This window comes from Crocuta crocuta, unplaced genomic scaffold (genome assembly GCF_008692635.1).
Source record: "Crocuta crocuta isolate KB4526 unplaced genomic scaffold, BGI_CrCroc_1.0 scaffold32, whole genome shotgun sequence".
Classification (NCBI taxonomy): domain Eukaryota; kingdom Metazoa; phylum Chordata; class Mammalia; order Carnivora; family Hyaenidae; genus Crocuta; species Crocuta crocuta.
The window spans coordinates 8,035,799-8,062,043 of NW_027529424.1; the positions used below are offsets into that span (position 1 = coordinate 8,035,799).

Genomic DNA, 26,245 nt, shown 5'->3' on the forward strand with positions numbered 1-26,245 from the left:
ACCCAGATTCTTTATTACATTTTTGGTATAAATATTTCATTGGCCAAATTCAGTGCGGTGTGGAATTAAAATGTGATAATGCTATTGATTTAATCAATGCTGGCATCCTCATGTCCGTCTTTAGATGAAACTAATATAAGGAGAGTAGTTTCCTAATGAACTTACGAGCAGCAGATCACCGGTAAAACAGAAAGGGGAACAGTGTGATAAATTGGACCGGATCTCCCCCGACCCCCAGCGTGGCTTATCATGCCGATGGAGGAAAGGAATTAAAGCCTAGTTCATTATATATCAGTTTGAATGTAATACTAATTAAAACCTTCCTTTGACTTCACTGAAGCCTATTTTTAGAAATTATGTAAATTAATCAAGGCCTTTGAAAAGATGCATATGCAATGTTTGAGTCGCCTGCGGACCAAAAATACTGGCACGTTGGCACTGGAGGAAATGACACTGTGCGGTACTTTTGCGTAAGTATGGTACACGAAGAGATGTGGATGCACACAAAAAAGTGGGAAGGCCAAACTGCAGATCTGCTTTCTGTCCGTTTTATTTCCTATCCACGGCAGCAAAAAAGGAAAAGCCGCAGAATGAAAGATTGAGGCCCGCGTTGCCGCTACTGGAAAACTCTCCGTGGCGTTTGACCGCGGGACTTGGGGTAGGAGTTGGCTTCTGCACGGGGAGCGGGGCCCACTTTTCTTGCATGGAATTCCTCACTGAGGGCATTTTAATTGCGTTGTGTTAATTAGTTTGAACTCACTCTCCCGGGTGCCACATTCCTCATACTGTTGTACCGCGGGTGATGTATTTATCTAACGAAGCAGGGGTGAAGGGGGGCATCAGCTAGTTTAGGGGAGTCTGTGATCACCACGCAGCCTGCTGTTCTGCAAGCCCCTACCACAAATGCAGAGAGAGGGGTCAGGTTCGAGCGGAGATGCGGCCGATGAGTGGGACCTGTAAGGACGGACGGTTCTGTCTCCCCGTCTTCTGTCTCCTCGTCTCCCGCCTGGTGTGTGGCCCGTCTCCTCGCGGACATTAATGCTTAGAGTCGTTTGTCTGTGGCATAAAGAACGCCGGGGTTCACCCTGCAGCGTTATCACTGCCAGGGACGTTCGGGCAGGTGCTCACTCAGGGGTGACTAAGATTAGGACAGCTCTGTGCAGGGCTGTCTCTTAAATAGCTGCGCTCCGTTCTTCCAGGAGAAGCTCCCGCCCCTCTCCAGCCGTGGTCATCCGCTCCCGGGCAGGGGCTGCGTCGGAAGAGGTGGGTGCCCGGCGTGGACCTGGTGCCCCTCGGGGAAGCCTCTGAGCCTGTGTGAGCTTCTAGATCTGTGTGTCTCAGGTGAAGAACAGCAGACACAAGCCGGAACCGTAAAGCCAAACAACCGGCTACACTGCAGCTTGTCCACTCTTCTTTTTCCAGTGTTGTCTTCATTCTGTATAGTTTCATGCTTAACACACAGCAATTAAAACACTACTGATGGATTGAGATCCATCAGCCAGGAGAGTTTACTGGATTAGCCGTGTTTATCAGGTTAACCCGTCTGGGTTTACACTGGTAACGTTGTGATAAAATAGGTATCGAAGGAGGGTGAGCTTCCTTATAAAGCACTGTAGGCATTTTGCTGCACACGTTGCTTGAAGAACACATGAAGACAGTTAGTAAAGATCATTTGCTAATTTTTGATGAAAATTGATGGTATAAAAACATTTTGAGGGTGATCTTTAGTATCAGGATTCTCTGACACACTTTTTTCATAAGCCATTGAAAGAGTGTGATGAATTAACAGTAAAAATTGGAGATTAGGGAAATGATCAGGATTAATAGCTCTTACTTTTTTACCTGGGTGGCTCAGTGGGTTAAGCGTTAGGCTCTTGATTTCGGCTCAGGTCATGATCTCACAGTTTGGGGGATGGAGCCCCACATCAGACTCGGCACTGACAGCACGAAGTTTGGTTGGGGTTCTTTTTCTCTCTCTCTCTCCCTCTCCCCTGCTGTCTCTCTGTCTCTCAAAATACATAAATAAACTTTAAAAACATAAACAAAGGGCGCCTGGGTGGCTCAGTCGGTTAAGCGTCTGGCTTCGGCTCAGGTCGTGATCTCATAGTTTGTGGGTTCGAGCCCCATATCAGAATCTGTGCTGACAGCTCAGAGCCTGGAGCCTGCTTCCGGTTCTGTGTCCCCCTCTCTCTCTGCCCCTCCCCAAATTGTGCTCTGCCTCTTTCTCCCAAAAATAAATAAAGACTAAAAAAATTTTAAGAACTATAACAAAACCTGGCAATATCTGTCTTTGAAATAAAATTTCAGGAGCCTATAGGCTATAAAGAATTTTTATTTGTTTACTAATCAACAATAAAAAAATTAAAAGATTCTCTTTGGCCTGTACTTCCCAATCCGTTCTGTAGCCTGAAGCTAATCATGGATGTAGTCAGACCACGTGAATTTGAATCTGGCCTCTCTTCTTAGCTCTGTGGCCTTGCTTCAGTAACTTAACTTCTCTGTGTCTTAATTTCCTCACTGCACGATGGCTTCTACCCCATCGTCTGCTGTGGGGGGGGGGTAAATGGTAATACAAGGAAGTGCTTTGGGGGCACTTACAATATGTTACGTTGTTACTATTTCTGTGATTGATATCATATCCCAAACCCCATGACTCTCGGCATAGAATCCTGGCATCTTTGGTGAGAGAGCATGGGAGCCCTTGGGTTCTGGAGAGAGGGAAGCTGATGGAGAACAGAAGTTGATGTATATATCATCTCTGTTACATTGTTCTGCTGAAAATAAGGTTCCCTGAAGAGCGATTGTTAAGGTAGCCTGGTAAGACAGTCCTCCAATAAAACGAATGGCATTTTACTTCTGATCAATAGAAAACTACTTTAGGGCAAGAATAAAATGTGTACCGATGAGTGTAGATGGGAACGACATTACCAGCATCTCTTAAACGAAAGTTTTTTCTGTAATCAATTTAAGTGAGGACTCCAGTACATTTAAATACAGTGTTTCTTGAATGTGACAGGCATATCTGTGAATGTACCGAGGATTTAGTGATCCCTCCTGGTTTCAGGAATAACATCATTCTTGATCCAATAATTGTGAGGTGTGAATGATTCTCTAGAGCTGGGCAGAGGCCAGCATGCATCTTTCAAACCACCGTGAATTTTCCATTATCTCTCGGTAGATCATCAGGGCCCAGGAGCTCTCTCTTTTTAACATGGAGAATGATTAGCTTGTGTTTGTGTAAATGAACGCGTGTACTCCGTCTGCATTAGCAACCTCAAGTAAATGGTCAGAGGGCGATTAAATTTGGTTTGCAATGAGAATATCAGTAGTGTTTCTCATATACTAATATGAATGCACCTATATATGCACACGCGGTGCTCAGAAGTCCTGTGTATTGTCTTATTTGGAAATTCACTGGCGTTGACTCCTGTAATTATCTTAAAAACAACTCTATTTTTTAGGAGCATGAGTAACTCTCTCTTTGCCTTTTTGGATCAGACTTCCATGCTTGCATCCGGTATTTTAAGGTCCAGCCACCTGAGCTAGATCTACCAAGCCACTTTCCCATAATTTTTTCTCTACTCTCCTGAGTCATGTGCTTTCATATTCCAAATTAAGGTTCACTCCTGTAAACCCTCAGGTTGCCATGATCATTGTAGTAGTTTCTTTTTTTATATGTGGCAGTAAAAATGTTCATTCTGGAATGTCTTCTAAGCCTGGATCTTCCATAGCTGTTCTTTGTCTTTTTCCTTCTCTGCCTGATAACGTGTGTGTGTGTGTGTGTGTGTGTGTGTGTGTGTGTGTGTGTGTGTTTGTGTGTTCTCTGCATCATGTGGTATGCGTGTGTGGTACTGTGGCGGTATCTGATGCATGCTTATTGAGTGAATCCTAGACTCTGAAATTGGGGTAAATATAAAAAAAGCTTCTAGTTTTGGACATTTCTTCATTCTAATTCAATAAATACTTGTCAGGGTCCTAATTAGATGAACCGAAGAGCATAAATAAGAGAGTTTCGCGTTGACTGACAGGGAAGCATTGCACTTAACACATGGCCATGTGTTATGTCCATTTTAAGGTCTCCAGGGGCCTGCGGGAGGTTTTGGTCTTTGAGAAAACACAGTTCTGCCTCTTCTAGGAAAAATTTTCTGATGTCAGGGTTCGTGAAGAACATAAGCATCAGAACGGTGGACGTACGGTCATAATCAAACTCATAATCGTTACGCAGTTTTGCTCCTGATTGAAAAACTTCTGTTGTGTTGACTTACCTTTGAAATAGGTGAGCTTTTATACGTTGAAAGAGTTTTCTTCCTTTAAAAATTTTTTTAAAGTTTATTCAGTTTTGAGAGAGAGCATGAGCAGGGGAGGGACAGAGAGAGAGGGAGACATAGAATCTGAAGCAGGCTCCAGGCTCAGAACTGTCAGCACGGAGCCCAACATGGGGCTCGAACACATGAACTGTGATACCATGACCTGAGATGAAGTCAGAGACTTAACCGACTGAGCCACCCAGGCGCCCCTCTTTTTTTTTTCTTTTTTAATACTGATTAACTACTGATTAAAAGTGACTTTAAGAAAGTGGAGGGTAGGGCTGTGGCTACAAGAATGTGTTGTATAATTTCTGGCCTCGTTTCTGAAATTTAGAGTTCAAATTAAGAGGCTCTTTTAGATAGATGTGGATATTTGAGACCAGAAATATAAACATCTATGTTTGGACGTAGCTGCTCCTCACAATATCTGGGTTCCTTTTTCAGTATATTAAACGAGAGGGTTGAAGAATTTTCACATAGTTTGGGACAAAAACAGGTGCATTTTCACAAGTAAGAATTTGTGTGCTTGCAAGTAATTGAAAGCTCGTCAAAATAGTTTAAGATGTAGGAAACCTGAGCCATGGATGACAGTGAAAGACTTCTTTGTAAACCTTTGCTCACTAAGCATTATTTTTAAATTGTTTAAAACATCTTAATGTTGGGGCACCTGGGTGGCTTAGTCGGTTAAGCGTCCGACTTTCGCTTAGGTCATGATCTCGCGGTTGGTGTATTCGAGCCCCGCGTCGGGCTCTGTGCTGACTGCCAGCTCAGAGCCTGGAGCCTGTTTCAGTCTGTGACTCCCTCTCTCCCTGACCCTCCCCTGCTCACGCTGTCTCTCTCTCTCCTAGAAATAAATAAAACATTTAAAAAAAAAAAAAACATCTTAATGTTGGGGCACCTGGGTGACTCAGTCGGTTGAGCAGCGGACTTCAGCTCAGGTCATGATCTCACTCATGGTTTGTGAGTTCCAGCCCCACGTCTGGTTTTGAATCCTCTGTACCCCCCTCTCTCTCTGCCCCTCCCCTGCCCACTCTCTCTTTCTCAAAAACAAATAAACATTTAAAGAAATATTTTCATATCATTGAAAGAAAATACTGTCAACACCATTTTAACTTTTTAAAAAATATTAATGTCATTAACATTTTATTTTTGTCCCCTGTATGGCCATGTATGCTTTTTGATGTGACTGGTATTTTTTATGGACGAAATCACACTGTGGTTGGCAAGCACATGGCCGCTCCAGGAAAGAGGGAAGAGAGTGTGTGATACCCGCACATAATGATCCCCTCTTTACCTAGAGATATAGTTGGATGCGGATGACACTGAAGTCATTAACAATAAACGTTTATAACACAAGCTGCAGCGACAAATGGAGAAGGTTATCTGAGGAGCAAATTCCTTGCCCTAACCCTTGATGCTCCATTTCTAAGGAAAAGCAGCCATTGCCTGGTCCCACCCGACAACTGTTAAGGGACAGCTAGGAGCATGGGGTGCCTGGTCCCATAGACTTTTCAGCACAGCATTGGGAGCTGTGGCGGAGAGACCTTCCGGAGGGCTTGGATCATAGGTACGGGTGGGCGTGGACTTGCCTCAAGACTTCAAGCCAGTGGTGGAGGTCAGACGGAGAGCCTGGGATGAAGAAAGGGTCTGGAAGTTCCTGCGTTAACCCCACCTTGGAAAGCTGGCTCTCCTGGGAACAAAGGGAGGGACAGAGGGCTATGGGACAAAGCGTGGGCACACAGCCGAAATCAAGAGGGACTGAAGGCGGCGGGTAGACCAGAAGCCCAGAATGCCGTCGGGAGCCCCTCACAGCAGAAGCAGAGGAAAAGCGAAACAAATGTCCTAACATGAGTGAGTCACGGCCCCCGTAATGAGAGGGAACGGAACAACGGGGAGGGACATCTGATAGCAGAGAGAAGTGGAACATCTGTGAGATACTACATTCGTCTGGGCCATTTATTAAGCAGTTGACCCTTGAACAGCATTGACCTGAACTCCATCTACGTGCAGATTTTTCCTGATAAATACGGGAGAGTGCTGTAATACATGTACTTTCTCTTGATTTTCTTCCTAACGTTTTCTTTTCTCTAGCTTACTCTATTGTAAGAATACCATACGTAATACAGACCATGTACAGAATACATGCTCATCAGCTGTTTGCAGGATTGGTAAGGCTTCTCCTGGTCAATAGGAGGCTATTAAGTTTTGGGGGAGTCAGAAGTTACGTGCAGATTCTCAACTGTGCTGGACATTGTCGGCCTAAACCCCTGTGCTCTTCAGGTACAAGTGTGTCATTACTTCCTAAGGACAGTTCTGTATTGTCAAGCTGTGTAAGAATGACAGCTTAAACTTGTTGACTCTATTCACGTGAGGTTGTGTTATATAATGATTTTGGAATAATTCCTTTTTTTCCGAAAGGGGAAGGGGTTTTTGTTTTGTTTTTTTGTTTTACTTTTTTTAATGTTTTATTTATTTCTGAGAGAGAGGGAGAGAGAGAGAGAGAGAGAGAGAGACAGCATGAGCAGGGGAGGGTCAGAGAGAGAGGGAGACACAGAATCTGAAACAGGCTCCAGGCTCTGAGCTGTCAGCACAGAGCCTGACGCAGGGCTCGAACCCACGAACCGTGAGATCATGACCTGAGCCGATGTCAGACACTTAACTGACTGAGCCACCCAGGCCCTCAGAGAAAGGGTTTTTGAACTTAAAAAGGGGAAAAGTGTTTATTTGCACAGTCGACTAACGTGCTTGAGTTCCCACTGGTATTGAGATGCAAGGGGGGGAGGGTACTGATGTCTCATAGGAACTTTAACTTTTAATCTTGTAATTCAGGTGTGTCATCCATCCTTTTTGGGTCAGGGTTACTGCTTTGTGTCATCCCCGTGGTTTGTGGCTCTGCCCTGGCACCGTGGTTGATGTGTGTTAATATGCATTAACTCTCTATACGGGATCTTTTGAATTCTTTTCCCCCTGAGCCAGTTTCCCAGCCACCATTAAAAATAAACGCTGTATTTTCAATACTAAAAAAATAAAATCATCTCCTGCACGTAAAGGGTATTTCCTTGTGCTTTCCCTCACATGCATACAATGTGTACAGTGTTAATTGTTGAGCTCCGAAGGGACTGACAAAGGTTGGGAAGAGGCTAGTTCTGTCCGTGAGTGTTCATCGCAGGCCACCGCGCATGGGACACATCCCTTCTTGGGGGTCAGCCCCCCACCCCGCCACCACGGGACGTGATACCGCTTGCTTCCTCCAGACCTAGCGTTCCCGGTGCACCTACCAGCTACGGATCCCTTTGCAGCCCGCGGTGACGGCGCCGGACGGCACCCTTATGGTCTCTGGGTGTTCAAAGCCCGCCCCTTCGTTGGTAGGGCAGTGGCGTGGGGGGGAAGGGTTGTGAGCGGTTCTCTGGCCCCGAGCGCCGCACTGACCGCGCTGACCAGCTTCTGCAGGCGGAGCAGCCCCAGCCCCGCGTGGGGAATGACATTGAATTAATTAAAAGCCCACTTTAGGTCTGCAGATCGAAGAAAGGAATAGATCCCTACATAGTCATGGTGCGTCTCCCCCCACTGATGTATTTAGAAATAGGATTTATTTGCAGCGATTATTTCCCCAGGGACAGGCTGCAAATATATTTCTTTATCCACCACCGTTTGCCCGGACTGTGAGTTAGGAGGTGAGCTCCCTCTCAGCCAGGTGAATCGTGGCATCCGGAGCCCAGCCAGCCTCCTCTGCCGCCACGGGGGGAAAGCAGTGTTGGAACTGATTTTCTTGAGAAGCAGTGGGGGGCTGTGTCTCCCACATAGAAGGTCGCCGTGTGCGGGGTATAAAACCGCCAGACGCCTATTAAACGGGGCTGTGGCTCCTCTTTAGGGAGCTGGAGTTGAGTTCCGACTGCAGGGCTGAGTTGGACCTTTACACGCACACATTCCCCGGACGGGCAGCTGACCACCAGTAACTGATAAGCTGTAAGCTCTCAGGCATGGGGCACGGGGCGTGGGGACCAGACGTGTCACCCTCAGGGTCTCCCGGAAGCCTTTGGGAGTTACCTCCAGAAGCAAGAGGCCTGAAGATGCGCCCGCTGTGTGTTTCAGATGACTGATGGCCCCCATCACTCCGCCGTGCCTCGCTTCTCATGCCTGGGACGATCAGAGCAGCGCCATGTGAATTTTTTTTTTTTTTTAATTTAGTGTCAATTTAAGCAAGACCACAAAGCCTTGTTTCCTTCCCCTGGAAAAGCAATTTAGCCTGCAGAAAATAATTAAATCCGCAGTATCTTGCGATCATGAGAAATTTGAAATGGGGGAGGGTTAATTCTTTCAATCCGATTTTAGTTACCCAATAAAATGTTTGACGGATGGCGTGCAGACAGGGCGCGAGTTGATGTACGATATGGCCGCTTTTCAGCCTCGCTCTCCCTTCCCTGCAGGATCACGCAGATCTGAGAAGCCATTTCTTCACGGTCGGGATGAAGCTCGAAACAGTGAATTTGAGCGAGCCCTTCCACATCTGTCCCGCGTCGGTGACCAAGGTGAGCTTACCCCCCTGGCTCCCCACCTCAGCCTCCCGTGTTTCCGCTCGCAGCCAACCAGATGACGCGTGCGGAGGGCGGTACAGGGCACCTGTCGCCAGCCCAGCCGTCACTGGTCGAAGAGAGTGAGGCCGGTCGCCTGCCTCCTGCTGCAGCAGGGGTTTGGGGAGCACAGACGGTAGATGCCGGGGTCCCCGAGTGGCCGGGAAGAAGGCCCAGATGCACGCGGGGTCTGCAGCAGTGAGCTCTTCCTGCTGCCTTCTGCTGTTGGCCATGGCCACCGCGATGTCCCTGTTTGTTCCCCTTAATCTTTGACACGACGGGCTCGTGCGTCACGCGGTGTCCTCCGCGCACTGGGACCCTGTTCCTCGTCCACCGGCCGGCGTGAGTGATGCGTTTATAGTTTGGACATCCGAGAAGGCCGTGGAAAGCCGATCCCCATCTCCGTGTGGCCCCCTGTCCCCGTCTGCGTCTGTGTTGTCACTGGCTTTCATTCACCAAGGGGAGAGCCTGCTTCTCCGATTCTCTGATTTGAGATGAAATTGCCTTTTACTGTAAAGCCGCTGTCATTATGGTCTGACGGTCTTTGAAGATTGCGATGTCCCTTCACCATCGAGGAGGTCACCTGTGGAAGTGACACCTGAGTCACATGTTTCTACCTTGAGGGTCCCCTTACAGATGGTGGGAGAGGCCAAGACTCATTCTTGCCCAATGTATGTTTTAGTTAATGGCCTTTTGTGAGCGAACTTAATTAACGGTTCCATTTTAATTTCTTTCACTAAGGAAGCCTGGGTTTGTTGACACAGTGATGAGGGTCTCAAGTCATTTGTGTGCTCTTTTTTCTTATTCACGATTTGGTAAGATTTTAGAAGCACAGTGCTGATAATGTGATTCACAATATGGAAAGTGGTTGTGGCCATGGTTTTTCTTTTCTTCTAAATATTTTTTCTTCAGAACATAAATTGCTTTTATGTCACTGCTCATTTATTTGAAGATCAACTGGCCCGTGAGGAAAAAAAATACGGAGTGATACTTTGCATGGTGGTTTTTGGGGTTGCAATTTATGTTCTCCGCCATAACACCCTCTGGTAAAACCTTTTATATTTAAATTGACCTTTGGGGTTTTTCATTGTGCTTTCTGGTAATTGCACGTTTTCCCAGACTGAGAGGTGTTACCTTGCACGCTGGCCAGGATTTCCCTTTATTCCAGCAGCAGCTGATGCAATAGTGCCAGCTGCCCATTTATCTGCGTAAACGTTACCCTGTCCTCATTCTAAGAGGTAACAGTATCAGGGTCACCTGGTGTTTATACAGTAAACTAGATGGAGGTGCCCATGTGCTTGGTCTCTCAGCAGTGGACTCATACTTTTCTGCCTGCAAGTAATTGTGATCTGTAATGTTAGAATGTGACATACTAATTACGGTTAGCTTCAGCCCAGACCTCAGTATCTTGTTGGATAGGTTTGCAGTAGTTTAGTTTCACAGTAAGTAACTCTTTTTTTTAATGTTTTTATTATTGAGAGACAGAGAGAGACAGATCATGAGCAGGGGAGGGGTAGAGAGAGGGAGACACAGAATCCGAAGCAGGCTCCAGGCTCTGAGCTGTCAGCACAGTGCCCTTCGCGGGGCTCCAACTCACGAACCTCAAGATCGTGACCTGAGCCAAAGTCGAACCCTTAACCAACTGAGCCCCCAGGTGCCCCGCACAATAAATAAGTCTTATTGGGGGTGAGGGCAGGGAGGATATTCTCTCTGATTTTTTTAAGCCACATTTTCTTTTCCATTTTGTTTTTCTCTTACCCTTTATACTAAAGATGAATTACTCAGCCTTTCTGTTCCCCACAAACCCTTTCTGGCCCTGTGTTCTAAGACACGCGCGGATTAGACTGTGTGTTTTGGCCCCTTAGGACTTAGACAGGCAGGTTCAAGGTTCCCCTACATGTTGTGAAATTTCAGGATGTTCTAAGGGAGTAGGTATTTACAATTAAACGTAATTCTCTTAACATTGGGGAAGGCTTTAGAATATCATGTTTGAGAATATCATGCTGTGCCGGTACCACTCATCACGATGAAAATTTCATTTTTATTTTCCTCGGGGCTTTTCTTCGTGGCACAGCCGTTGAAGACACAAATAACAGGAAAGCCAATAGGTAAAGTGGGTAACTGTGTGTTAAATGGCCAACCTTTAGCAGTACAATGAGCTTATAGATTATGTTTTTGGTGACCCAGAACCGTACGGGATGGACAGATGATGGTGACGACAGTATCACCTGTGTGTGTGAATTATATTGTATTATTTAGATAAAGAACCTTGGTTCTGTTTCTTTCACGGCTGGCTCTGAGCTGCACGGTCCGGGGCCGGCTGGTTGGCTGCTCCAGGTTTTAGCCCTCAGACTACCGGTTTTGGACCAGAGAGCTCAGTGGTTCTGTACCACGTGGGACACAAACCCTGATGGATTTGAAGAGACTGATGGACGTTTCCTTACGAAGCATAGACACACGGATATGCGTTTTAATAGGTTGTAGAGACTCCTCAGTGCCCATCCTTACAGGGTCCAGTAGTATCAACAAATCCTGCCACAGAAGTCCAGGTTTTTTTGTTTTTTGTTTTTTTTAAAATATTTTTTATTTATTTCTAGGAGAGAGAGAGAGACAGCGTGAGCAGGGGAGGGTCAGAGAGAGAGGGAGTCACAGACTGAAACAGGCTCCAGGCTCTGAGCTGGCAGTCAGCACAGAGCCCGACGCGGGGCCCTCACCCATGAACCGCGAGATCATGACCTAAGCGAAAGTCGGACGCTTCACCGACTAAGCCACCCAGGCGCCCCCAGAAGTCCAGGTTTTTAATACACATCTGTGTGTGTACACGCACGCGCACAAGATTAGATCCCATTGGCGTTTAATGTAGGCACTGTTCTGGACAGTGAGGATGTAGACAAAAGTCCCTGCTTTTACAGACCTTGTATTTTAACGGGTGATGGGAGAGAAAAAAGTAAGCCAGTCAAAAGAAAGGTACATGTTAAATGCTACGAAGAAAGACACAACAGGGAAGGGACTGGAGGAGGCTGGAAGGCCCCAGTGTGGGAGGGAAGGTGTGGTTGTAAATCCGCTCCGGGGAAGATCTTACTAGGAAGGTGAAGTTTGAGCCTTTGCTCCATAAAGTCTACTTTCAGAGGCGGATCTCAGGCGGCAGAATTAGGGCTCTTTACTAGAGTTCACGGAAGTGAGTATACTCTCCTGCTTTGTAATTAGGCTGCTTCCAGAAAATATTCTGTAAAGGAGGGGGCCAGAAATCTTAGCCTCGTAAGAGAGTTCCAAGCCAGACGGCGGAGTTCTCGAATGATCTGCTGTGAGGACATGGGTCCCTGCTGTGGCCGTGGAGAAACCGCCGGCCTTCCAGGGCCCATCCTGGCTTTGGGTCTGGGTTTGCCTTCCTCGTGAGCTTGTTCTTTCAGCACTGACTGTTTACTTCTCCAACGTCACTGACATTGTTTTGTGCTCTTTCTTCTGAATACGACTCACTCGCTTCTCTTTCCGTTAAAATGACCGCAGTGATCTTGCACCTTTTGGCAACTGGATCAATTGAGCAATATTCCTCGAGGTGCCGGTTTGTGCCGAAATCCTTTTGATGAAACCTGTTGATTGCATTTGGACACTTACGAGCGTTTTGTACTGGTATTGTGTGGTCATCCGGGGAATTAACCCTTGGCTCTGTGGTTGTGTTTTCTTCCAGGTTTTTAACAATCATTTTTTCCAAGTGACCATTGATGACCTAAGACCAGAACCTAGTAAACTCTCGATGCTGTGCCATGCGGATTCTTTGGGGATTTTACCTGTACAATGGTGCCTTAAAAATGGAGTCAATCTCACACCTCCCAAAGGTTCGTATTCTCTGAACGTGTGCAGGGCTTGGGAGGCTCGGGAAGGTGGTGTCTCCAAAGTGTGCCTTCAGTGATCTTGAGAAGTTTATGTTGTAAACGATTTAGATTGTGGGAAGATAGTGTGTCACGGGTGGCTCGACAGAGGATGCTGTCACAGCTCCTTCCCTCGGCGAGGTGCGTGACTTCGGGCTTCTGGAGAAGCCCCCCTTCGGTCCACGGTGGTTCCCCGTCCGCCGTTGCGTGGCAGGGCTTCTGGGCAGCGGTGACAGAGGACACAGCGTCACCGAGTGATGGAGGCTGAACACTTGAGGGTGTCCGAGAAGTGGCCTTAAAAATGCAGCGACGTGCTGAAGAAGCATTTCTTCCGTGTTTGTTTCCAAGAAGTTAATGTCCTTCCCCAAACCCCCTCTCTGGTAGCCAACAATGTGATACCGTAACGCATTAAAATAATTAAATCGGGAGCCGGGTTGTGCTCAAATCACTTCACCCCGGAAGCCACGAGCCTCCTTCTGGGTGAGTACCTCGCGTGCAGTTCGGTAACGTGGTTCGCAGCCCCTGCAGACCTGACGCTCGTGCCAGATGGAAGGAGAGGAGGTGGGAAGGCAACAGAGGAGATCACAGAATAATGGAAGGGGAAACAGGAAGAGATGAGGGAAATGAACTCCCTGCAGCACTTGAACAGATATCTGCACAGAGTAGTGGGGGTCTGTGCCATCCTCTCCAGATGCCAAGGACACGATTGTTTGTAGGCGCCCCTGTGTTGGGAGGGGAATGAATAATAAAGGTTAAGTTCCCGATGCCTGGTGGTCATTGTGTCCCCGCGGCAGCCTCTGATCTGCTGCGCGCCCGTCAGCCCCGTGCCCCGCTGGGCGCTCACCCTCCCCTGTGCTCCGTGCTCACCCCCAGCTGCCACGAGGCCGAGTCACAGAGAGTTTATGTGACCCGCCAAGGCCACACGGGTGGTGCGTCTCCCAACTCCATGCCCCTCAGCCTCCCTGCGGGTGACTCCCGCCAAGTCGTGCGTCGGTTTTCAAGACTGTCAGTCAAACGGGACACCTGCGGATTCCACCGGTGCTCTGCGGGGTCAAGCCAGGGACACAGGCTGGATATGTTTATAACCGCGAGCACACTCGTATAGGTTTCTTATTATGAACAATCTGGTAGCCGATCAGAGAAGTCGTTTCCTGCATGACATTTACCAACAGGCCGCTCGTTGAATTTCAGAATCCCACGGACCATCTCTATTTCTTCCCGACTTCTGGGATCAGAGCCTTTGTGCGGATGGGTCCGGGTCATCAAAGAAAGAAGTTTTCTAGATCTCTGAAGTGCTGTGTGGTTGGACTTTATAAATCCCTAGGCAGAAAGAAGATCCGTTTAAGAATTTAAAGAAAAAACTATGTGGGTATTTCCTCACAGGGTGAATAAAGGGAAAATATTCATGGATGCATTTTGATTATGGGATTATTCCATTAAGCAGGGTTTTCATGTTTACCACTGCCTCTAGGTATTTTTAATATATTTCTTACGAACTTATTAAACCATTAGAAATACATTTTAGAAAAAAGACCGTTAGCATAATTCAGATATTTATTTGGAAAGTAGGTGTGCCTCTGGATAATTGTGTTTCATGATGTTTGGAGAAATACAGTTGGAGAATTACAATTCTAGAAAATAATTTTCCAAGGGCCTGTGATTATTACAAAGTCTTGGCTGATTTATTTGTGAGCTCTCACCATTTTGGGAGAATATGTTTGCTGTATGTTATGTGCGTAGTAAAATCTACCTTTGCAATTAAAGTGAATTAAAGCTCAGAGGTGGTGGTGGGGTTTTTGGTAGCGGTAGTTTTGTGGTTTCCGTGTGTGCTAATTTGTTATGTCTTCTATGTCGATAGTAGGGCCGAGAATCATGTCATGGAAGTTTTTCAAACACTGTTCTTTATTAACCTATGAACATATGCGCTCTTCTTATAAAAGTTGATTTTAACTCAAACCCTGAGCTTTGTGTGTACAGTATGTCGGACTTATTACTCATGTTGGGAAGTGAGTTTAGATGTTTTCCTGTGTATGTGCTTTCCGTGAATATATTACGTGCTTTAGATTGCTGTTAGAACCATAAACACCACTCACAATTCTGCCTGATCCCCAGACCGAAGATACTATCGTGCTCATTCCCCAGTGGGAAGGAGCTGATGAAACAAAAGATAACCGATGGTGTGGGAGATTTGCACAGAACAGATATCCATACTTACACTGTTTTGAATCTATTTCTTAAGTTAAAAAAAAATCTGTAAAATCTGTCTCCACGGGGCGCCTGGATGGCTCAGTCTGTTGAGTATCCAACTTTGGCTCAGGTCATGATCTTGTGTTCAGTTAGCTTGAGCCCCACGTCGGGCTCTGTGCTGATAGCTCAAAGCCTGGAGCCTTCGTCGGATTCTGTGTCTTCCTCTCTCTGCCTCTCCCCTGCTCCCACTCTGCCTCTACTTTAAAAATAAATAAACTTTAAAAAATGTTTAAAAATGGGGCGCCTGGGTGGCTTAGTCGGTTAAGCGTCTGACTTTCCGACTTTCGCTTGGGTCATGATCTCGCGGTTCGTGGGTTCGAGCCCCGCGTCGGGCTCTGTGCTGACTGCCAGCTCGGAGCCTGGAGCCTGTTTCAGTCTGTGACTCCCTCTCTCTCTGACCCTCCCCTGCTCACGCTGTTTCTCTCTCCTAGAAATAAATAAAACATTTTAAAAAAAATGTTTAAAAAGACTCAAAATAGTGAACCCTAATTGGTATCCTCTTTTCCTGAAGAAAACCCTCAGACACTGACTGATGAACGTGCCCCATTTGGTCATCGGTTATGTTTGAGACATATTAGTACAGAAAACAGTAAATACACGTAATCTCCCGGACCTCCTGCCTTGAGGGGTCAGGTGCTGGCATTTGGCCACATTTGAGTCAGATTTTTTAAGAAGTGAAAGAAAGCATTATAGAATAGAATAGAAGACCGAGTGATTGCCAACTGTCACCTGTCTGTCCCGTCGGCGAATCCCGTCAGTGTTTTCAGGATCACGACCACCCTGGTCCAGGCCACCAGCAGCTCTCTCCCGGGTCACCGCCATGGCCTGCTTCGTTCCTCCTCCTCCACCTCAGTGAGATGGCCGGGCTGGTGGCGTTCAGGTGTAAATCACACACGTCCCTCCTCCGTTCAGACTCTCCGAGACCCGGGTACCTCAGTCAGTGGGAAGTCCCGCTCATGGCCGCAGCCTTCAGTGCCCACTAGCTCCCCGCCTGGCCTCCTCTCCTGAGATGCCCCCCCCATTCCCGGGNACTGAGCTGTCGCCTGGCTGCGGCGGTCTTTCCTCGCTGTCCTGTGTAGTGTCAGTCACAAATCTCTACCCTCCGTGTTTTTATGTCCTTCCCTGCGTGGCTTTGCTGCGCAGAACTTTTTGTCATCAGAGATACAAGTGCCGGATGTTTTCCTTCTTTGTCTTGGTTTTATGTGTCTCTCCGCTAAAGTGCAAGATCACCGACAGTAGGGATCTTCGTCTTGTTCTCCGCGCATAGGGTGAACTCTGAGTGGCTCTTAGTCCGTATTTGTTAGGTGTTGAATGACTTGAAGTTCTGCCTTCATTCGTACCCCTCCCCTTCCTCTCTGCCGAGTCTCCAACTGCCCCACCCATCTCCTCCCACCCATAACCACCTTCCTCAAGATGTTATGCTTTTACTGCAAGGCTTACAGGCTCTATGAGAGATTGCTTAACAGCAGATTTTTAAAAAATGTTTATTTTTGAGAGAGAGAGAGAGAGCGCGCAATACTGGTGCGAGCACGCGAGCGAGCAGGGGAGGGTCAGAGAGAGAGAGGGAGACACAGAATCCAGAGCAGGCTCCAGGCTCTGAGCTGTCAGCACAGAGCCCACTGCGGGGCTCGAACTCACGAACTGTGAGATCATGACCTGAGCCAAAGTCGGACACTTCACCGTTTGAGGCCCCCAGGCGCCCGTACAGCAGATCTTTTTGATAGGCTTAGAGTATCCCGCTAGGCTGGCTTTATGTAACTTTCATCTGATAACATTTTGCAGGTTTTTCTCCATACTGATGCGTGAAGATTATTTATTCATTTTGTCTGTTTTATGGATATGTACGTTAATTCTTGAAATCCATTTCGCGTTGAAAGGGATTTGAGGTATTAACTGTTTTGCCTGTTGTGAACGATGCTCAGAGCATCTTTGTACCTGTGCCCCAAAGTGAGAGATCTCTCCGGGGATAAGCCCAGAGACTGGCTTTGCTGGAGATCCATTTGGCCTCCGTCCCACTATTCTGTGATACACCTAGGCCTCAACACTGCCATTCTGATGGCTGTGAAATGGGTCTCCTTGTTTCATTTTGGTGGCCCTAATCTGCTCGTGCCGTGGAGCAGTCCGTCATTCACTTGTTCATGATTTATATTGCCCTCACTTCGTTTATTATGTTGCTCCCCTTTTTCTTTTGAGTATAGAAATATTTGTATGTTTGAAGATGAACTATCCCTTCGCCATGCACTTCACAGTATATAATAGTCCGGTCTGTGGCTCGTTGCTTCACTATTTCATGCTATTTTATGTTATATTGAAATACGGAATTATAACGTAGTCAAATATCAGCCTTTTCCATTATGATTTGTTTACGTCTTTAGAAATTTTTTTTATTGATGTTCTTCTATGTTTTCTTTGAAAATCCCGCAATCTCATTTTCTGTCGTTAGCTGTTTAGTGTACTCAGAGTTAAGATTTGCATGGCACGAGGGACGAAAACAAGTTGATTTTATTTTGTCACTTAAGTTGAATCGGGTGTTCAGATTCAGCCATTGCGTCAGCGTCATTCACCGAATGGCATACGGCCTCCTCCCTGATGGCTGATGCCCCACGAGCGCGTGTCAGGTCCTTTCGGGGCTGAGAACCTTCTCTGTTCTTAGTTCTTCTGCTTCATTGCCATTTGTCCGTCTCCGCATAAATACGTTGCTTTTATTTTTTTTATTTTTTATTTTTTTTTAAATATTTTTATTTATTTCTAGGAGAGAGAGAGAGAGAGACCGCGTGAACAGGGGAGGGTCAGAGAGAGAGGGAGATACAGACTCTGAAATAAGCTCCAGGCTCTGAGCTGTCAGTCAGCACAGAGCCCAACGTGGGGCTCGAACCCACGAACCGCGAGATCATGACCTAAGCGAAAGTCGGATGCTTAAGCGACTACGCCACCCAGGCGCCCCAAATACGTCGCTTTTAAAGAATGATTTTGCTTTATGTGTTGATACCCATCAGGTGACTCCCTCCACCTTTTCTTCCTTTTCAAAATTGTCTTGGTTGTTTTTTGCAGATTATTGTACATGATTTTTAGAATCTTAAAAATCTTAGAAACTTAATTAATTCAGAAAAATTGACATTTTGTTATATTATCTCTTTATAACTTTTTTTGCTAGTATTTTTCCTCAGTATTTCCCCTTTGCTTGCTGTTTTGAATGGCTTTTTTAAATTCATTTGATTTTTTAAAAACATTTTTTATATTTATTTTTAAGAACAAGAGGGACAAAGCATGAGCAAGGGAGGGGCAGGGAGAGAGAGAATCTGAAGCAGGCTCCAGGCTCTGAGCTGTCAGCACAAAGTCCAACACGGGGCTCGAACTCACAGATCTCGAGATCATGACCTGAGCCAAAGTCAGATGCTTAACCAACTGAGCCACCCAGGCGCCCTGACTCATTTGATTTTTGATTTTTTTTTTTTTTTTTTAATTGACTGTGGCCAGTCTAATGGAATATACCCCTGGTTTTTGCTTGCTTCCTCTCCGGCCTCTCTTCTGGGCAGTGTGGCTCCAAAACAGTGTAAGTAAGATATGGGTTGTCTGATTCTGGAAGTTTGATAAAAGTAACTTGTTAAAACCGTCTGGAGCTGGTGCCGTTGTAGTTGCTGTTCTGTTGAGTAGGAACTTATTTCTGTGAAAGTTGTAAGTGTCGTCACAGTTAACACCTCTGTTTGAGACAGTTTTGGTGATGTCTATATATTTGCAGACAACTATTATATATCTGTATAATATAATATACATTTATATATTAATAGAATTATATATTATCTGTTTTAGCTGCACTTCCCCATTTACCGTCAAAATGTTCTGTGAGGTCACATTTATTAATTGAACCATTCAACCATTATCTATTGTCTGTGTTTATTCTATGATTTTCTAGAAGGTGCATCAAAATATTGTGAGACTGAGGATCTGTCTGCGTGCGTGTGTGTGTGTGTGTGTGTGTGTGTGTGTGTGAAGCATTCAGGTTCAGGGCTGCTAGTGCTTGCTGGTGTTGATTCTCTGTATCCCTAGTCACTCATTTTGTTTTGTTTCCTTCTGTGGCTTGTGATTTCTCGTTGTGAGCTAATTTCCAGTGGTGCTTGTTATTTCCGTGGGAGTCCACGGAATTACATAGAGTGAAGTAATTCCTTCCACCTAGTTTCGCATTGGAGTCTGCCCACTGTTCTAAGGGTTTTGCACATCCTAGACTAAAAATCGGTTTTATTCACTTCTGTATCCCCAGCACCTGACACAGTGCCTGGTAATGTCGGTGTCCCTGGTTATTCAAGGGATGAATGAATGAACGAATGTCACGTGAATTTGTCAGCCTGTACAGTACAGAATTGTCAATTTGCCAGGGTCTCCCCAGATGCTGCTGACTTGGAGGAGCACGGGACTCCCCTCTCTACCCCCTTAAGCGGAGCCCTGGAGCCCTGTGTGGGGAGCGGCCGTGTGTGCTCCTTCTCCCTTCCCTTGAGCTGAGTTTCTCTGGTCCCTTCTGCAAACTGGGCAGCTGTCTGGGGCCGGGCGTTCATGACCATGTCTGTTCCTCTTTCTCTCTCGAGCCCGTGGTCATCTTCCACCCCATGTGAGCCCATGATGATTCTGGACAGATCGGCTCTGCCTCTGTGGGCCTCTCGGTGTTTTGGCATCTGGTCACTTTCTTCTCTTTTGGGTTTGGTTGTGTAATTCTTTTTGTTATAACGATATTTCATCCGGCACCTGAGAGGATCCACCTTGTTACTGTACTTGGAAGTTTATTCTCCTTTTTAGTTTTCTGACGGATTCTTGAGCAAAAAATCACTTTTGGTTGAAAAGAGCTGGGGGACTAAAACTTTTTGGGTGATTTTTTTTTGTATCTGAAAATATTTCCGATTGTTAGAAACTTTCATCTTTTCAGTGTACGTATTCTTCAGTTTACTTTGTGGTTGAGGATCCTTACCATGGCTTTGCCATCGACAGCCGATAGGTACGTGATGTTGGACTCCATCCTGGGGACAATTCCACATCTTCTAACATGGCAGACTTCAAGGGAGGGCGCGCAGCCCTTCAACGAGCAGCGGGCCGGGGGGGGGGGGGGAGGAAGAAGTGCTTTAGTCAGTCACCAGTGTCTTTGCCTTCCTGCCCGCCAGCCTGTGACAGACTCATCCAGGAACTGAATGGAGAGACTGTCGAGAAAACTTGCTCAGGAAGAGACAGGTTGGTTCCCAGGGCTGCATCTGCCCCCTGAGGTTTGTGGTCTTGCTTCCTCAGCCATTAATCCCGCTTCCTTAACAAGATGGCGGAGAGGGTCACCAAGGGGAGGCCATTGTGCGCTTAGCCTTAGCGAGTCCCAGGAACTCAGTAGAAGCCTCGAGGGAGACCACCTTTCTGGAAGACGGGTGCTGGGAGCAAGAGCCCAGTCAAGTCGCCCCAACAGCTCAGGAGATTTTCTGGGAGAGGATGAGGAACCTCTTCTCCCAATATGGTTTCCCTTGTGTGATCTTGCGTTGTTGTATCTCAGGTCTGGTACTTGCTGGTGTATGAAGGTGATTGTGTCATTTTTCCTTTCAAAAAGATGTTGAACTAGAAGCTAAGGAAGTCCGCCGTTGACCCCAGATGTCTACACCTCAACACTGTAAACGTGCTCTGAGCAGATGTCCTCATGGGGTGTGTGTCCTTTAGTCGGTGTGGGGGACGTCTTCAGAGCTTTCTTTTATTTTTTTTAATTTTTTTTTTTTTTTTATTTCTAGGAGAGAGAGAGAGAGAGACAGCGTGAGCAGGGGAGGGTCAGAGAGAGAGGGAGACACAGACTCTGAAACAGGCTCCAGGCTCTGAGCTGGCAGTCAGCACAGAGCCCGACGCGGGGCTCGAACCCACGAACCGAGAGATCATGACCTGAGCGGAAGTCGGACGCGTAACCGACTGAGCTCCCCAGGCGCCCCTCTTCAGAGCTTTCTTTCCCACTTCTCCATGTCTGCCTCCTGGCCCTCAGGACCTGCTGGGGGCAGGTGACCCTGGACCGCTCCGTGTGTCATTCTCATCTTACCAGCAGCGAGCCAGAGTCCAGCAACCTGGAGACGGAAAAGCTCTTGAATTAATTGCACTTCCTTGTTGGAGAAAGTGTTACTAGCTTATTAGGACTTCAGTTTCTTCTGTTCAGGACTATTTTTCAGTTATCGTTTTAATGCGCATTCATTCTTTAAAATTTTGCAAACAAAGGAGAGAAGTTTCCTATCCTGAAAAAAACCAACTCTTGGTATATATTCTTTCAGATTTTGGTTTCCTAGAATGCGTAACTTTGTATATCAGTTTAATTATTTTATGCACAGGAATTTGCCACCCACATGCCAAATTGTCTCCTACTTTAAATGACTGGAAAGTTCCATGATTTGCAGGTAAATAATTGACTTAGGGACACCTGGGTGGCTCAGTTGGTTAAGCGTCTTGACTCTTGATTTCAGCTCAGGTCATGATTTTGGGTCCCGTATCGATCCCTGCTTCGGTTTCTCTCTCTCCCCCTCTCTCTGTCCCTTCCTGCCCCCTGCCCATGAATAAATAAATAAACTTAAAAAAATATTTGATTTAACCACACCCTCATTGTTTGTATTATTCTCGTCTGCTTTTATGCATAAAATGTTTGCACAGCACCCTGTTATTTCTGTAGGATACTTCATAATGGACTTACTGCTCTGTTCTCCCCGCAACTCGCTCTGCCCAGCCCCACAGTCCTCCTTGCTCTTCCTAGAACATTCTAGACCTGCTTCTGGACTTCTGCAGTTGTTGGCCCCCTCCGCTGGCACCCCTTCCCCCTACGTGGCCACAAGACTCGCTTCCTCAGTTCCTAGATTTTTCAGCGTTTTGTCAAGACTTGAGCCCTCCCTCTGCCCTTTCGCATTTCTCTCTGTAGCACTCTGATCGTCCGGTGTTTTCTACTTGTGTAAGATGTGTCTCCTCCCAGTGCACCAGAAGCTTGCCTACATGAGGGCTTTCGTCGATTTTGGTCATTTCTGTACGCTTCGAACCAGACCTGTGCCTGGCATGTAGCATGCTCTTAATAAATGCTTCCAATTATTGAATATACAAAGGAACAAACGGTTAGAGTGGGGAGTAGACCCCTTCGTAAAGATTTTGACACATTGCCGAATCGGCGTCTGCGGTGGATTTTTGAGATACATGCCAACAAGGAATGCATAAGTGTACCTGTTTCCCAGCAGTCTTTGCAGTGCTGGAATTTTATTATTGTTTTCCATCTGGCCGGTCAGGTCGATGGCAGAGATGAAGCTCTTTTGCTGATATTATTTCTGAAGATTGTACAAGATTGTTTTTTATTCCATATTCATCTGGGATAGAAGAGCAGCTCTAACTCTGTCTTATTACAGAAGGATGTCTTTTTTTTTTTTTTTTTTTACATCCTTCCCCTTCCCTCCATCCTACAGTCATGGTCTCTGAGATGTCATGGTTCACTTCCTGGTGCAAAGGGCATGAGAACACCGTGATTATCGGGGTGGGAGGCTGTCGTGATTCACTTCCTGGTGCTGAGGAGAGTCCTAACTTCTTGTAGGAACTGCACAAAATCAGGGTCTGTTAGCAAACGAGAAGCTGGACGTTGGCTCTTGGGAGGCAGTCATGGTGAATTCCAGATGCAAAGTTAGCTCTTGATTGATTGACTAGTGCCTTAACTGTCTTTTAAAATAGAGCAAGGAGCACCTGGGTGGCTCAGTCAGTTAAGTTTCTGACTTCGGCTCAGGTCATGATCCCACGGTTCCTGGGTTCGAGCCCCATGTCGGGCTTTGTGCTGACAAGCCTGTTTCAGATTCTGCCTCCTTCTCTCTGCTCCTCCCCAGCTCACGCTCTCTCCTCTCTAAAAAATAAATAAGCATTTAAAAAAATAAATAAAATAAAATAGAGCAAAGGTCTGCACTTCCAAATACTTTTTATTGAAATAATTTACGACCAGGATTGAAAACTTGGAAAATACAAAGAGATAGAAGAAAGACGCATCCACAAGACCCACCAGCCCGATAACTATGTTGATATTTACTACTGTGAAGTTTTCCTTACATTTCCTCTGGTCTTTCTCTTTGCATACTTTCAGGTAAATCTGCTAACTCTGTTTATGCTTGTCCAAAGCAGTCTTTTCATCTAAACCTACAGCAATATGTTCTCCTGTTTTGTTTTTACAAACCGTGTGCAGTGTCGTGCCTATATTATTTCCCACGGACCTTGAATAAGTTATGTATAATTTCCTATTTTGGGATGTAAAGTTGTCCCACCAGTAATAAGCCGTTGTATCTTAATGTATAACACTTTTTCAGTTTTTTGGATGGTTCCTAAGTTGTTGTGAAGTCAAAGTTCATGAATGTTTTACTGCCCAGTTATTTTCCAAAAGAATTACCCACTTGCGCTCCCAACAGTAATGTTTGCAAGTGGGACGGTTTGTGCCAATTAATTTGTATCACAAGGAAATGGGTCACAGACCTCTTCTCTTTTGGACCTGTAGCGGCTGGAACTTGGTTCAGAATAAACACCAATAAAAGCTTAAATAACTCCAGTGGTCGTGGCTCAACAGTCCCTTGTGGCAGCTCGTTGCGGATTTTAACAGCCCAGGGGGTTTTGATTTGCTTTTATTTTCTTTTCCCCTCTGCGATTTTCCCCCCTCCTGGGTTTAAAACATGTTTTCCCAGCTACAGTTAAGCCTTAGTACTTCGTGTTCTGTCTTTGTTGATTAATGACTATAATTGACCCCTGTTGTCTCTATTATACAAGCCACAGCAATTTGTTTTTATGTAGCAGATATTTTCTGAGCTGTCACAAAACTGCCTTACAAAGAGAGAGCTCATTATCAGCCTGAAGGAAAAGAATTTTAAGTGATGAAGTGAATAAAGGTCCCTATGAGAAGGAGGAGGAGAAGTCTAGGCTATTCAAATGTTCAGGGAAACGAAGAGCTGAGGGGGGCAAAATAATCCTTTGTTGCTTAGGTACCGGCAAGACGTGGTTGGATCTTGAAATTATTAGATTAAAAATGGCTCCCCATAGAGAGAGTCGTGAAGACTGAGAGAGAAGCATTGAATGTAGGTCTGAGAAGCCACAGAGCATGACATTTGATAGAGTGGGTTGTCGCCTAGGGGAAGTTCATGGTTATGAACGTGATTATAGAAATCCCAGCTAAATACCACTGGAGGGGGAGTAGAGGTGACTTGTAAGTTGGAAGGTTTTATCAGAACAGATATTGACCATAAAGAATACCCAGGTCTCCATGTTCTATCAGAAAATGGCTTGTTTTTCACTTACATAGTTTTTTCCCCCTGTTTACCTCTTTTCCCCCATGATCTTGATGAGATTTTCCTCAGCTCACCAAGGTAAGGAAGCAGAGAGGTCGAGGGGAGAGACATTGCGACGCAGTGAGATGTTGGCTTTAGTGAAGTCAACCGGCCTTCGAAATGGGGTCCTTATGCTGTAGGACCCATCTTGTCTTCAGCTAGTCTATGGCCAGCTTCTCTGGGGAGTGACTTGTCACATGACCTCTCTTCATCAGCCCTGCCACACTCTCCTCGTAGAAGAGGAAGGAATTAACCACGCAGGAGGACGGGCACAAGTCCTAAGCAGCAGCAGTAAAATAATCAGTAACAGTGGCTCTGAATTATGGAATGCAGCCGCTGGAGGGGCCTTGAAGATCTCTTCTTTATTTTGTGAATCGGAAAGCCAGACACGGAGGAATTTTTGCTTCTGCCTGGTTTCATCCAGTTTTTAGTAGAGCTGGCTCTAAACACCCAGATGCCCTCCGAGTTTCATACTATTGGATAACTTCTCGGCAATTTGAGTTGTATTTCGGCAGCCTCTTCTGTTCTTACACGTTTAAGGCACGGGTTTGATCCAGAAGAGCTCCACGGAAACTATTCTCAAAGCGGAGGGTCCTGTTCATTGTAAAGAGACTTGCATTACTTTATTTAAAACATATTTTGTCTTGTTTTACTTTGTTGCGTTGGTAAGTGTTCAGAAAAAAAGTTGGCTTGGTCCCTTCCAGAAACCTCTGATGCAAAGATCCATCTAGCTCTGGAGAGAAGGGTTGGGGGCAAGGGCAGGTAGGAAAACTTTCAGAATCTCCTTGAAACTGTCTACCAGGAGTGACAGCATCTCAGAGCCAGAAGACGTTTTATCCCCTTGTTTGAAAGAAATGAGGAATTGTCAGCCTTGATAGAATGACAGGGATGCTGTAGGAAGCAGCGGGGTGCTTCTCCCGCTGATGGTCAGTAGGGCATGGGGGGCTTCAGGGGTCAGGCGCTGGGCCAGAGGAGTGCGAGTCCTTCTTGGCTAACTCCAACCCCATCGTCTAAAACATCTGTATAAACTGAGGGTCCTCAATGAAAAGAATACCATCTTGTACTTGAGGGTACAGACAGGGTAGGAGGCAGCAGTCCTTGACCTTCTTCAGTGAGGAACTTCTGTGGTCTCTCTGCAGCCGTGGGGGTCAGTGACCTCAAGTCCCCGTGTGAGGTGAATCCGCAGGTATGGAATTTACGACGATGTGGGGAAGAGCCATGAGAACTTGGCTCACAAAATACTTAGGAAGCCCCTGGTGGATTTACTGTCCATACTCTTCCCCCCCATCAGGGGAGATCTTGCATGAGGGCTACGGTGACGCCGGACGCCCTTTCCACGAATCCTCGTTGGTAGAACACCGTTGGGTCTCAGCACCATCCGTGGTTCCTGAGAACCGCAAATAACACTCGTACAGAGAGCCGTCTCCTCCTCTGGGTCGGACTGGGCACCCAGCACTGTGCTTATGTGATGATTTAGAACCGTTTTCTCTTCCCGCGACCTTCCCAAGCCCTTCTCCCATGTCTTGCCCCGGCGGGCGTGACGGATGTACTTTAATTGCGTCCCCTCCTGCCGCATGAGACGAGGGAAGAAACAACCCGCTTGGGCAGGATCGGTATCCCATTACGCTTAGCACATTCCAGGAGCTGTTTCTCCACCCCCCACCCCCCCGCGCACCATGTCTCAGAGATGCCCCCCAACGTTTCCCCCGAGAGGCCCATCTTTCCCGATGCTCATTTTCCTTCCTCTCCCTCAGTGCAGTCCAGATGCGGGGCTGCCCCCCCACCCCACCTCTGGAAGTTTTCCCACAATCGACTCCTTGTTTGCCATTTGTTACACTTTCTGTTGGTCTTTTAAAACCCTCCCCCGAGGCAGTGTTTTCCAATAAAGTCTCTTGGTTTCCCCGAAGATGTTGAGAAGTTCACAGACCGATCAG

At 46.4% G+C, this 26,245-nt stretch overlaps 1 protein-coding gene across 1 annotated transcript in view; it reads left to right on the forward strand.

Annotated features, from left to right (window-relative positions):
* The window catches only part of SFMBT2 (Scm like with four mbt domains 2), a 201,050-nt gene that overhangs the window by 118,580 nt on the left and 56,225 nt on the right, over positions 1 to 26,245 (forward strand). Inside the window, exons 8-9 of the mRNA XM_077758536.1 lie at positions 8,735 to 8,836; positions 12,567 to 12,714. Of these exons, the coding sequence (XP_077614662.1) occupies positions 8,735 to 8,836; positions 12,567 to 12,714 (250 nt within the window). The remainder of the gene's footprint in view (positions 1 to 8,734; positions 8,837 to 12,566; positions 12,715 to 26,245) is intronic.